This window comes from Camelus dromedarius, chromosome 1, assembly GCF_036321535.1.
Source record: "Camelus dromedarius isolate mCamDro1 chromosome 1, mCamDro1.pat, whole genome shotgun sequence".
NCBI lineage: Eukaryota > Metazoa > Chordata > Mammalia > Artiodactyla > Camelidae > Camelus > Camelus dromedarius.
The window spans coordinates 76,865,050-76,875,762 of record NC_087436.1 but is presented as its reverse complement, the minus strand read 5'-3'; the positions used below and the strand labels follow the sequence as shown (position 1 = coordinate 76,875,762).

The 10,713-nt window shown below is 41.0% G+C and overlaps 1 protein-coding gene across 1 annotated transcript in view; it reads left to right on the top strand.

Annotated features, from left to right (window-relative positions):
* Positions 1-849: 849 nt before the first annotated feature.
* Positions 850-10,713, top strand: part of ANTXR2 (ANTXR cell adhesion molecule 2) — a 133,710-nt gene continuing 123,846 nt past the window's right edge. The window contains exons 1-3 of the mRNA XM_010983350.3: positions 850-1,663; positions 2,319-2,390; positions 4,817-4,888. Coding sequence (XP_010981652.1) covers positions 1,509-1,663; positions 2,319-2,390; positions 4,817-4,888 — 299 coding nt within the window. The 5' untranslated portion in view covers positions 850-1,508. The remainder of the gene's footprint in view (positions 1,664-2,318; positions 2,391-4,816; positions 4,889-10,713) is intronic.

The window sequence follows — 10,713 nt, the reverse complement described above, 5'->3', positions numbered from 1 at the left end:
CAGGCAACCAAGAGAATTGCTGAAAGACAATACAGGATTAAGTACTATATGTGATTAAGTACTACATGAACTTTTTATTATGATAAAAAGCACTGATTTAATTCAAATGAAAAGGAGGAGGTAACACTTTATATTGCCCTCAGTCATTGGTGTGTATATCAGTAAGATTGTTAGGTTTCCACAAGCCGAAGGCAAAAGTCTCAGGCAGAGGTGGTGGGAAGGGGGAGAGAGGAGGGAGTGGGTGCAGAATGAGTAAGCAGAGAATTTGAATGCATGCAAACTTTGGTGAGGGTGGCCTAGCTTGCTCCAGGATGAATTCTTACTATCTGGAGCTTGAGATGAACAAAAGTGGGATGAAATATTTTGAGGCACAACTCTCCATTCCTGAAGAGTTCTCTCCCCAGCTCCCCACCCCGACTTCCCCATTTCCCCCACCCCACCGTTTCTAGGCTTGGTGAGCTGAACTACGAAGTAGGTTTATAATAAAAGAGGAAGTTGCCTTCCTTAGGTAAGGGTGCAGCAAGTCGGCTTGCGGTAGTGACGGGGCAGAGGTGGGGCAGAGTGAGGGGGCCATAACATCCATTGAGATTGCTAGACTTCTAGTCTCCCAGCCACACAGAGGGCTGCTCTGCACAGCTGCTGAAATAGGCCGGGCCTGCAGGATACATGGATCGGCTCAATTTCTAGAGGACATTTGTTTTTCTAAACTACTTCTCTTTCCAAAACTGGCAAGCCGTTAGTCATCTTCAGCTCGGCACGAACCCAGAAGTGTGCGTGTGTGGCTCGCCGGGTTCGCATCAGGCCCCGCCCTCGGCCGCCGGGACGCACTGACACCGCGGGGACCTGGCCAGATCCCTTCTGGCCTGGTGAGAGTAGCTTCTCCCGAGCCACTAGCCCCGGGGCCAGCTCAGCCTCCTCCCCTAAACGGGACCGCCCGGCTGCGCTGTGCCAGCGCGGAGTGCAAGGAAGAAAGTTTGGAGTGTCAAGGGGAGTTGGCCGCCGGAGGAAGGGAACCGGAAGACAGGGGTCTCCGCTCCAAGTTTGCGCGGCTGTGGCCGCGTCCCGGGGGTGCCTGTCCCGCGGCGCACTGCAGCTGCCGGCATTGAGCCCCCCTGGCGGACTGGAACTCCCGGCCCCGGTCCCAGGCGGGCGACCAGAGCTGGGGAGGAACTTCTCTTGCGAGCTGTCGCCGTGGGCTCTCATTGTCTGCAGGAACTCTCCGGAATCGGGAGGGGGAGGTCTGGATCTCTCTTCCACTGGGATTCGTCAAGAGTTCCGGCGGCAGCTGCGGCGGTTGCAGTCTCCCTTTGTCCTCCTAGGACCTCCCTCCCTCCCCCTCTCCCTCCCTCTGTCAGTTAGTGGGTCCCGCTGACCTAGAAGCGGGCGCCCTAGCTGCTGGCAGTCCCCCGTCCCAGGGTGCGTCCCTGGGAACTCGTACCACAGTAGCGTCCCCACCGAGTCGAGCCGAGGGGGCTGCGAGCAGGAAGGAGTCACAGGCCCTTGGCTGCATGATGGTGGCGGGGTTGCCCCCGGCCCGCAGTCCCGGGAGCTGGTTGGTCCCCGGGCTGTGGCTGCTAGCTCTCAGCGGTCCTGGGGGGCTGACGAGCGCCCAGGAGCAACCCTCCTGCCGAGGAGCCTTTGATCTCTACTTCGTCCTGGACAAGTGAGTGCGGGAGGGAGTTCCAGGGTCTTCTGGTGAGAGTGACACTGGGTGGTGAGCTGTGGCTGGGGAGGGTGAGATGTGTGTGCGACCTGGGCAGAAAGATTGGAAACCGGTGATGGGTGGGTGCCCTGTTGATACCTCTGTCCGAAAGGCAAGCGCTTTCGGATCTGTGCGGGCTGGGGGTGGGGTAGGGGTGACAGGAGAAGGCCTGAACTGCTAGGCTCTCTGGGGAGATGAGTAGTCACTGCTTGCCAGTCTTGGGACTTCTTGGGAAACGAGATTGCTGCCACTTGGGGTAGCCTTCTGCGTCCCTGGAATCCAGACAAGACTCTCGGCTTTCTCTGTTGTGACCCCCTCATGATGGCTAAAGTTTGCCTGGTTTTGTCCTGATCACAGCACTTTCATTGTCACTAGGCAAAATCCAAGGTTAACATGCCCAGTGTGGTTTGCATTTCCTGCCAAGGAAGGCTGTATTTACTTTGAAGAGCTGGGATCCTACTCCAAACAACTAGCAGGCCGGTGATCCCTGAAGATGGTTTGACCTCTTTGATTCTTGCAACAACTAAGTTTCAGCTACTGATATTTACCTTGGGTGAAGAAGAGGTCAGGTTACCCCATGTAAATATGTTTCTAATCAGTTCAATTTTTTTTTCAGGTCTGGGAGTGTGGCAAATAACTGGATTGAAATTTACAATTTTGTCCAGCAACTTACAGAGAGATTTGTGAGGTATTTCTTCACTTTCCTTTTCTAAGCAGGGGAGTTTGAAGTGGAGGGAAGTAAATCAAAGGGTAGGGAGGGTATCCTCTTTTGGACACCTTTTGCAGAGAAAGCCTTTACTGCAATGTTGATTTTTAAGTGCCTCAAGACCTTATCACACACATGCTGTTATTAGGACAGCCCTTCAGTTGTTGAGGGCCTATTTCATCTGGATCCCAGAAACTTGGCTCTGGCTCTGGGGAAGCATCTTCAAATACTATTCCAAATGTCTTTTCCTTTCTGAATTTTCATGTTTTGAATTTCAGTTATGCTTTCTCATAATTTATCACATTAAACATTTATGCTAATAGTATCCATAATATATTTTTCTTTCCACACAATTCTTAGCATTGTAGAGGTCCTCATTTAAAAAAAAAAAGTGTTGGTAAACTTCAAAAGAACATGTGTTAATAACCCACTACCAGAAAAGACACTTGTGTGTGTGTTTAAAGAAATGACTTGTGTTTACACAATGTGTGGGTGTGTGCTGGTTTAAAATTTAACTGTTCTATATATGCAATAAGCCTTACTAGGAAAGATTGGTTTCCTATAAAAAGCACAACTGCTATAAAATCCAGCTTACTCTCTTATTTAGAGGTAACTAAGAATTAGTGGCATCCCTATTTAAAAATACCCCTAGGACACCAGGCTTTTGAGGGCTTTTTTTCCTCCTCCCTTCCTTTTTTTTTTTTTAAGAAAAAAAAAATGTAATGAGCAAATTCAAGTTTATCAGAATAATGGAAAGGACATGAAAAGGAGCTGTATCATTAAATATTGCTTCTTTCAGTCTTGTTAGCCCAAATGTTTTCTGTAAAACAGGCTTGGATGATCAAAACATTTTGAAAGTCATGTTGCAAGTAACTTCAAACAATCTGTAGAGGCCTAGGCAATCCTTGCTTTCAGTTATTGGCAGCAGTAAGCTTATCCCTATAAAAATGTATGCTTGTCCATGTTCAATCATCAGTCGCCTGCTTAAGAAGCCAAGTATAACACTCATTTCTGGACAGGGTCTGAGGTAGAGTTGTCTAGGAAAGAAAAAATGAACAAGGCTCTGTATCCTTAAATATCAAAGGCAGAAGAGACAGTTGTTTATAAATTTTCTCATTTAATCCAATAGTGTGCAGTGTCCCACAGATTTCCATTGAAAGCAATGGGTCACTGCAGTACATTTTTAAGAAATGGGGCTCTTATTTTGTTGGGTTTGCAAGTTGGAATTCTCTAATGCACAGTTCTCTGGCTTGACTTTAGTTGCTGGTTACTAACTAATGATACATTATAGGAAGTGAATAAAGGGTGACTACCCAACAGGATGACTTTTCAAATATGTATAATACTTTGAGATCATTCTGATCTTCAGCCGATAGATCTTAGTCTCAGATTTTCAGTTTCAGATCTTAGTAAGAGTTGCATAGAGTGTCTTAGAAACAAGAACCATTCTGTGAGATTAATGCCTAAAGCTTAAAAGACGTAGCTATCCAGGGCAATTGTTGCCAATTGAAAATGTGATGTTCAAGGCTTGGAAAACTGAAAATGCGTATCAAAACGTGATTTGTTCAGCAGGAACAGGCTCACAGACATAGAAAACAAACTAATTCTTAACCGGGCGAGGGGTCGGGGAAGGGAGGATGGGTGGAGAGATAAATTAGGAGTTTGGGATTTGCAGGTACTAACTGCTACATATAAAATAGATAACAGGGTTCTGCTGTATAGCACAGGGAACTATATTCAGTATCTTATAATAGCTTATGGTGAAAAGGAATATGAAATATATAGATATATATAACCAAATCACTATGCTGAACACCAGAAATTAACACAACATTGTAAAATGATTACACTTCAATATAAAAAAAAATAAGTGAAATGAGATAAACTGCAGTAACTTCATAGCACAAAAAATGTCTTTTGTTCATCTCTTTCACTTTGTCCATGACACTCTTTAGTTTTCTTACTTCAGAATAACTTGTAGGAACTCCTCTCACCGTTGTGGCAATTTAATCAAATGGGCTGTTCTCGAGCCCTAAATAGCACTAATGATAATCACTCTGAAGGGACTGGCCTCCTTGCAGGACGTGAGGTAGAACTCCAAAGGAAGAAGCACTTCCTAGAAACGAATATTGCATTGACCTAGAATTTATCTTTCCAGGTAGTCTCTCCCTAAATGATCCAATGGGTCAGGGAGGAGTGCTTGAGGACTGAGAAGCACTGACTAAATCCAAAATGACAAATGCAGTAGTGCTGAGCAGACTTGGTGTATCCACTTAGGGAGTTCCATTTAAAAGAAGCCTGGACTATTCAGTGAGACTGATTTTAATTGAGACTCCCTAGCTATACATCTGTATGGTATCAAAATATCTTTTAAAAATGCTTTAACTGCCTCTTTTCTTATTTTACAGCCCTCAAATGAGATTATCTTTCATTGTGTTTTCTTCTCAAGCGACCATTATTTTGCCATTAACTGGAGACAGGTTAGTGCATTATCATTTCACTGCAAGCTTTTAGTAGAGACTAATCTTGAAGGAATGATTGATATTTCGAAGTGGTGCTTCAGGTCTCTCAGTGGAATCAAGCAAATGCACAAACAATTTAGTTCTCTTCGCTAATAGAGGGGAAAGGAGGTATGAGTAATATAAAAGAGCCGATAATCTGAAAATCAATATCATTCATATTGGCTGTGCAATGTGCAGTGAAACCCAGATCCCTGCCTTAGTTGTGTGTATTTACTGCTTCCCAACTTCCCCCCTCTCTGGTACTATAAGTTGTTCTCCATTTTCTTGTTTAGATGTAATATATTAATCAACTAGGAATTTGAAGAACATTAGGGAGGAGAAAGACATGGACCTATTTGGATATATTACTGGATTGAGTAGACATCCTGTATCTCCAGTCTTACTCTGAGGTCCACTGATGTTGAATATGTTTACCTTTATAAAAGAACTTGCTTTCAAGTACACAGACACACATACATACACACACATATATATAAATTCAAATTTATATATAAATTTTTTTTCCCAAATCAATGTTACAGTGTTTCATATGACCATTTCTATGGCCTTTGAATCCATCATTGTGACAAGTTAGAAGTGGTCATTGACATATTTTGAAGAATAGTTGCTTTCCATAGTGGGAAGGGAGATAATTCTGCTTCATATTTGTATTTACTTCAGTTAGTACAAAGTATGCAAGATAGTTTTTGCTCAATTCTTGTTGAATAAATGAATGGGTTAATAACATTTGGAAATCAAATTTCTCCAAACTGTAAGTTTAGCAAGAGAGATTGTTGTACTTTGTTTTGCATAATATGTAGATTTCTGAAAAGTTATGTGTATATGGGTTTTTTTAAATAATGTTTTTCTTTAAAAATGTCAAGAAAGCATAATATTTAAAGGGACTCAGGCAGATAACTTATATATAATTCACAGAATTGACATAGCAAATCAATCAAACTTCTGATTTTTTTGTGCTTTAAGTTTTACTTTTCCTGGATAGGACATCTCTCTGCAGGTGAGCAGTCCAGCTTACAACCTCAGTCATCTCACTGACACTTCCTTTCATACTTTCCTCTGGGCATCTGGGTCTCATCGAGGGCCAGAGTAATAGTAGTCCCTAACAACCCGCATATAGCAGCTTTCTATATCCACTTACATAACAGTCCTTGCCTTCTTGAAAAGAAGTTATCTCCATTGCCCAGCTTAATTTCCAAAGATACAGCTTTTGATCCAGTCTCTCCATTAGGAGAAAAAAAGAACCGTTTTAACATTTATGGAGTGCATACAAAGAGAAAAGCATTTCGAGTAATACCAGATGCATAGTGGACTCAGCAATTGTCACCTGCATACACTGTGTCCGGTTTTCTGTTAGGTACTTTACATGTGGGTCCTCCAGCACTTTGATGAAGGGTAGTCACTGGTCGACAAGGCTGGCATTCTGTGGACGTGCGCGGACAGGGTTTAAATGGTTAATCACAATTAGAGATTCTTCCCTTAGCACTGACTCTATCTAACAGGGAAGAAGTTGGAATGGGATAAAGAGGCTTCCATTTCAAGAGGCAGCATAATATTGCAGCTAAAAGCTGCTGAACCAATTTACAAGCGGAATGGTTATGGACAAGTTACTTAACCTCTTCGTGCCTCCCTTTTTTCCATTTATGTAATGATGATGACGATGATGATAGCAATACCTTCCTCATAAGGTTGTTGTAAGAACTGAAGTCAGTGAATGTGGAGAATGTAGGAAGAGTCTGGCATATATGTAATTCAAGAGATGAAGGCTTTGTTGTTATTACCTGCAGCTAGGGAATATGTAGTGTTTTAATGAGCAGGGAGGAATTATGCTTCTATAAAGGGATTATTGTCTTGTTAGAAAGGATTTATAATATTCCAGGACGAATTTTAGTAATGCACTTTCAACTTGTTTTATATATAGTTGGCTCCCTTGTCTCTTTTTAAATAGAAATAAGTTCAGTTTTAGTAAATTGCACTATTTGTGGCTTATTGAATTAGTTTGGGGTGTCAGAAAGTACACTAAGAAGGGCTGGGTCAGAGTTCCAGTTTTGCTACTTATCGATTTAGAGACTTGGGATAAATCATCAATGCAGTGTGTCAGTTTTTATGTCTATAAACTGCAGACATAATCTACCATGTTTTCTTAAAAGAGTTGTGAAGATCAAAAATAAGACAATGCATAGAAAAGTATTTTGTGTATCACAGAAAAGTCTCCACTAAAGGATATTATTTCCTGACCCTAGTTGTTCTTTTACTAGTTTTATTTAATTAAATTAGTAACTTTTCAAATTTCTATGGTCCTCTGTATTTGGATATAAGGTCACTTTCCATCTGTTACACACTTTCAAGTGTGTGGAAGCCATTTGCATATTTAGATGCAAGATCACTAAACAAATGTTTTCACAGCTATTGAGGATCCTTCTTTCAAAGCCTAGAAAGGGGAATTCTATGTATGAACTTTCTTGATGTCGTATGTCACACTCACAGATGTGAGCAAAGGAAATGCAAAGGTCAAATACAGCAGGTTTCACAATTTTCTTTCTCTTGCTCATAACTCTTAAGCACCTTGGTAAATATGAGAAGTGCCTCCTTCATGTTTCTCAGAGTGTTGCTAAATATTTTCAGTAGATATGAAGCAAGATTGGAAGGCAGTGTAGAACCACCTCTTCTGTTAGGGTTTCAGCAGGAAGTACTGGTCGGTACTACGTAGATGCATGAATAGAATAATAAACATGGCAAGAAATGATCAGCTATACATGTTATATACTCATGATTTTAAAACTTTATTATTTTGTTATTTTAATTTGAAACACTCTCTTCTTCTCTTGCCCCCGTGAGTTTTATCCTTCGTGTATCTGTTAATCCATCCACCTCCCTACCTACCTGCTTTGCCTACCCTATACACAGTGTATTGTTCATTGTGGGCCCTGGGGGTAACACAGGGATGAATAATCTCTCATGTGTGTGAGAGTAGGGGGTGTACACATACATGTGAACAGCTCAGAGCTCTATATAGGATCAGGTATGGAAAAGTGCCAAGTGTTGGTACAATATGGAAATATCCAGCCTCTCAATATTAGACAATTTAAATCAGGACTAATTTTAAAGGATATTTTTAGGTATTATGCTGTATAATTGGGGATAGTGAATTATGCTTAGTTCTGTTCAATATAATCTTAATGGCATAAAAGTGATTTAATTAAAAACATTTAGTGAACAATTATTATGTGCTAGATATTATGCAAAATGTTTTCCAGTCATTACTTCACTTAACCCTCATATCAACTCCATGTAATAAATACTGTTATTTCAACTTTACAAATGAGGAAACTGAAGCTAAGAAAGGTAATGTAGTTTATCAAAGGACACAGTTAGTAAGTGGTGAGGAGTGTATTAGCCAGAATGGTCTCTTAAAGTGTAAAGCAGATGATGCCACTCTCACACTTAGGACAATCTAATGGCTTAGCATAGAAGACACACGCTTCCCATTGGCCTTAAAGCTCTACCTGATTGCTCACCCAGTCCTCTCCTACAATATCGTGTGCCACAGTCTCGCCCCCGGCCTTCTTTCCATTCCCACAACAGGCCAAGCTTGTTTCCACTTCAGGAGTTTTGCTCTTTCTCTGCCCCAGATCTTCCCCTGACTGGCTCAGTCTTGTCACTGAGGCCTCATGCCATGCACCACGTCCTCTGAGAGGCCCCACTTGTCCATCAAGCCTACAGGAACTCTGCCCCATCCTCCCAGTAATGGCTCACAATACTCTTATTTGGTTATCACTTTCTGAAATTGTTTAATTAATTAATTGGTTTATTTTATCTCTGTAACCCTAGTGCAGACTGCATGAGAGCAGAGGGGTCTTCTTTGTCTTATTCACCCATGTATCTAATACCTAGAACAGAGCTTGGCACACAATAGATACTCAGTGAGTATTTGTTAACGAATGATTGAGTTGGTCTGACTCTAGAACCTGAGTTATTAACTTCTATCATGTACTTTCTCTCCTTGAGAAATAAGTGATGACTTACATTTGTTGATTTTCTCATTCCTATTGTTACAGATCAGTTATAAACATTTTCAGCTCTCTTTTCAATACCTTTGTCCCCAAATTGAAAAAGTCATAATTATTTGACCTGAAAATAATAATCAATTACTTAGGAAAAAAATATTTCTTAGGCAAATTTGTAGGAATTTAAAGAGAAGTCAATTGATTAAATTTACATTGAAAAGTATAAATAATATACACATTTCTCTTATTTGAAAGGATTTCTCCTAATTCTTTTAAATCTGAATTAAAATTTACTTGTGATAAAACAGTTTTTTATAAGAATTGTTAATCTGTAAAGTAGTTCATTCATTTTGCATGGAAACTTTCAGTATCTAAAAGTTTTGAAGGTTCCTATCAGCAATTCTACTGTTTAGGACTACATCCTACTAATATACTAGCACCACTGGGCAAAGATAAGTCTGTGCAAAATTAAACACGGCAGCATTGTTCATAATAATGAAAATTGTATTAAATTTAAATGCTCATTATTAAATCAGAGTGTATTCATAGAGTGAGATGCTATACAGTCATGAAAAGAATTGGAAAATCCACATATGTCATGAAAAATTATCTAATATACTAATTGAGAAAAGCAAGTTTCAGAACATTCTGTTAAGGGTGATAAATAAAAATGGTGAAAACATTTTAACTGTTTTTATGGTGTGTGTGTGAGAATAAATGCATGGAAAAAGGTCTGGAAGATGGGCAACAAATTGCTAATAACAACATGGTCTTAGCAGGGAGATTCAAGGTGGGGAGAGCCTTCCTGGTTTTCCATACCTCTGGGTTGTTCAGTTTTATTTCAACAATAATGTATTATTTGTAAAAGAAAAAAATTAAACAAATGTTGAAATTAAAAAGAAATGTTACTGACTTCTTTTGTAGCCAGAGATAACTATCTTGCAATAAGAATGGAATTACAGGGCTAAAAAGAGTAGAAAGTAGAGCATATCCAGCTGTTACCTTGGAGGGTCCTACACGCTCCTTGTTAAGTGAAAGCGCCAGGACTGGGCCTTGGGTAGGAGGGACATAGCAGCTGTATACAAGCCGTGTGACTCTGGACAAGTCACTTCCTCTCTTGCTGCCCAGTCTCCATGTGTGTTAAAAGGAGCTAATCATGCCCACCAGATTGCAGGGTAGGGATGGTTACATGCATATAGTGATGCGTAGGCCTAACTGATGACAGCGTGGGAAGGAGGCTGCGGTTGAAATGGGATTTGGGGTGGACCCCATCATCACCATTTTCATCATTGCGTGCCAGAACTCTAACAGAAATTTAGAGAAGTTGAGTGACTTTGCCCAAAGTGACTCAGCTGAGGAGTTAGAGCCAGGATTCAGGCCCAGTTCTGACTCCTGTGCGTGAGCACTTAACCGCTGCACTGCCTCTGGCTCGCTGTTCCTCTTCTCCAGTTTTCACAATTAGTCAGAATTTGTCATTCTTCAAAGACACCCTCTAAGTGTATTCTGTTCTCTTACAGACCAGTGACATGGTGAGAGGCACTGACTCTAGTTACTGTTGTTGTTTTTGTTTTTATTTTGATTCTATTAGGGAAGTAATTACTCCTGTTTAGAAGACTCAGCTTTGGCTACACATTGTGCTAATCCTGAGAAGTCTGGGCATGGCAGCAACTCAGATTCTAGCTGTGGATATGTGAATAGTTACTTCAGTGAAGTCCCACATCTGCTTTATGAGTATGTTCTAGAAAATTAAATACATTGTCACTGATGCCTGGGAGACAG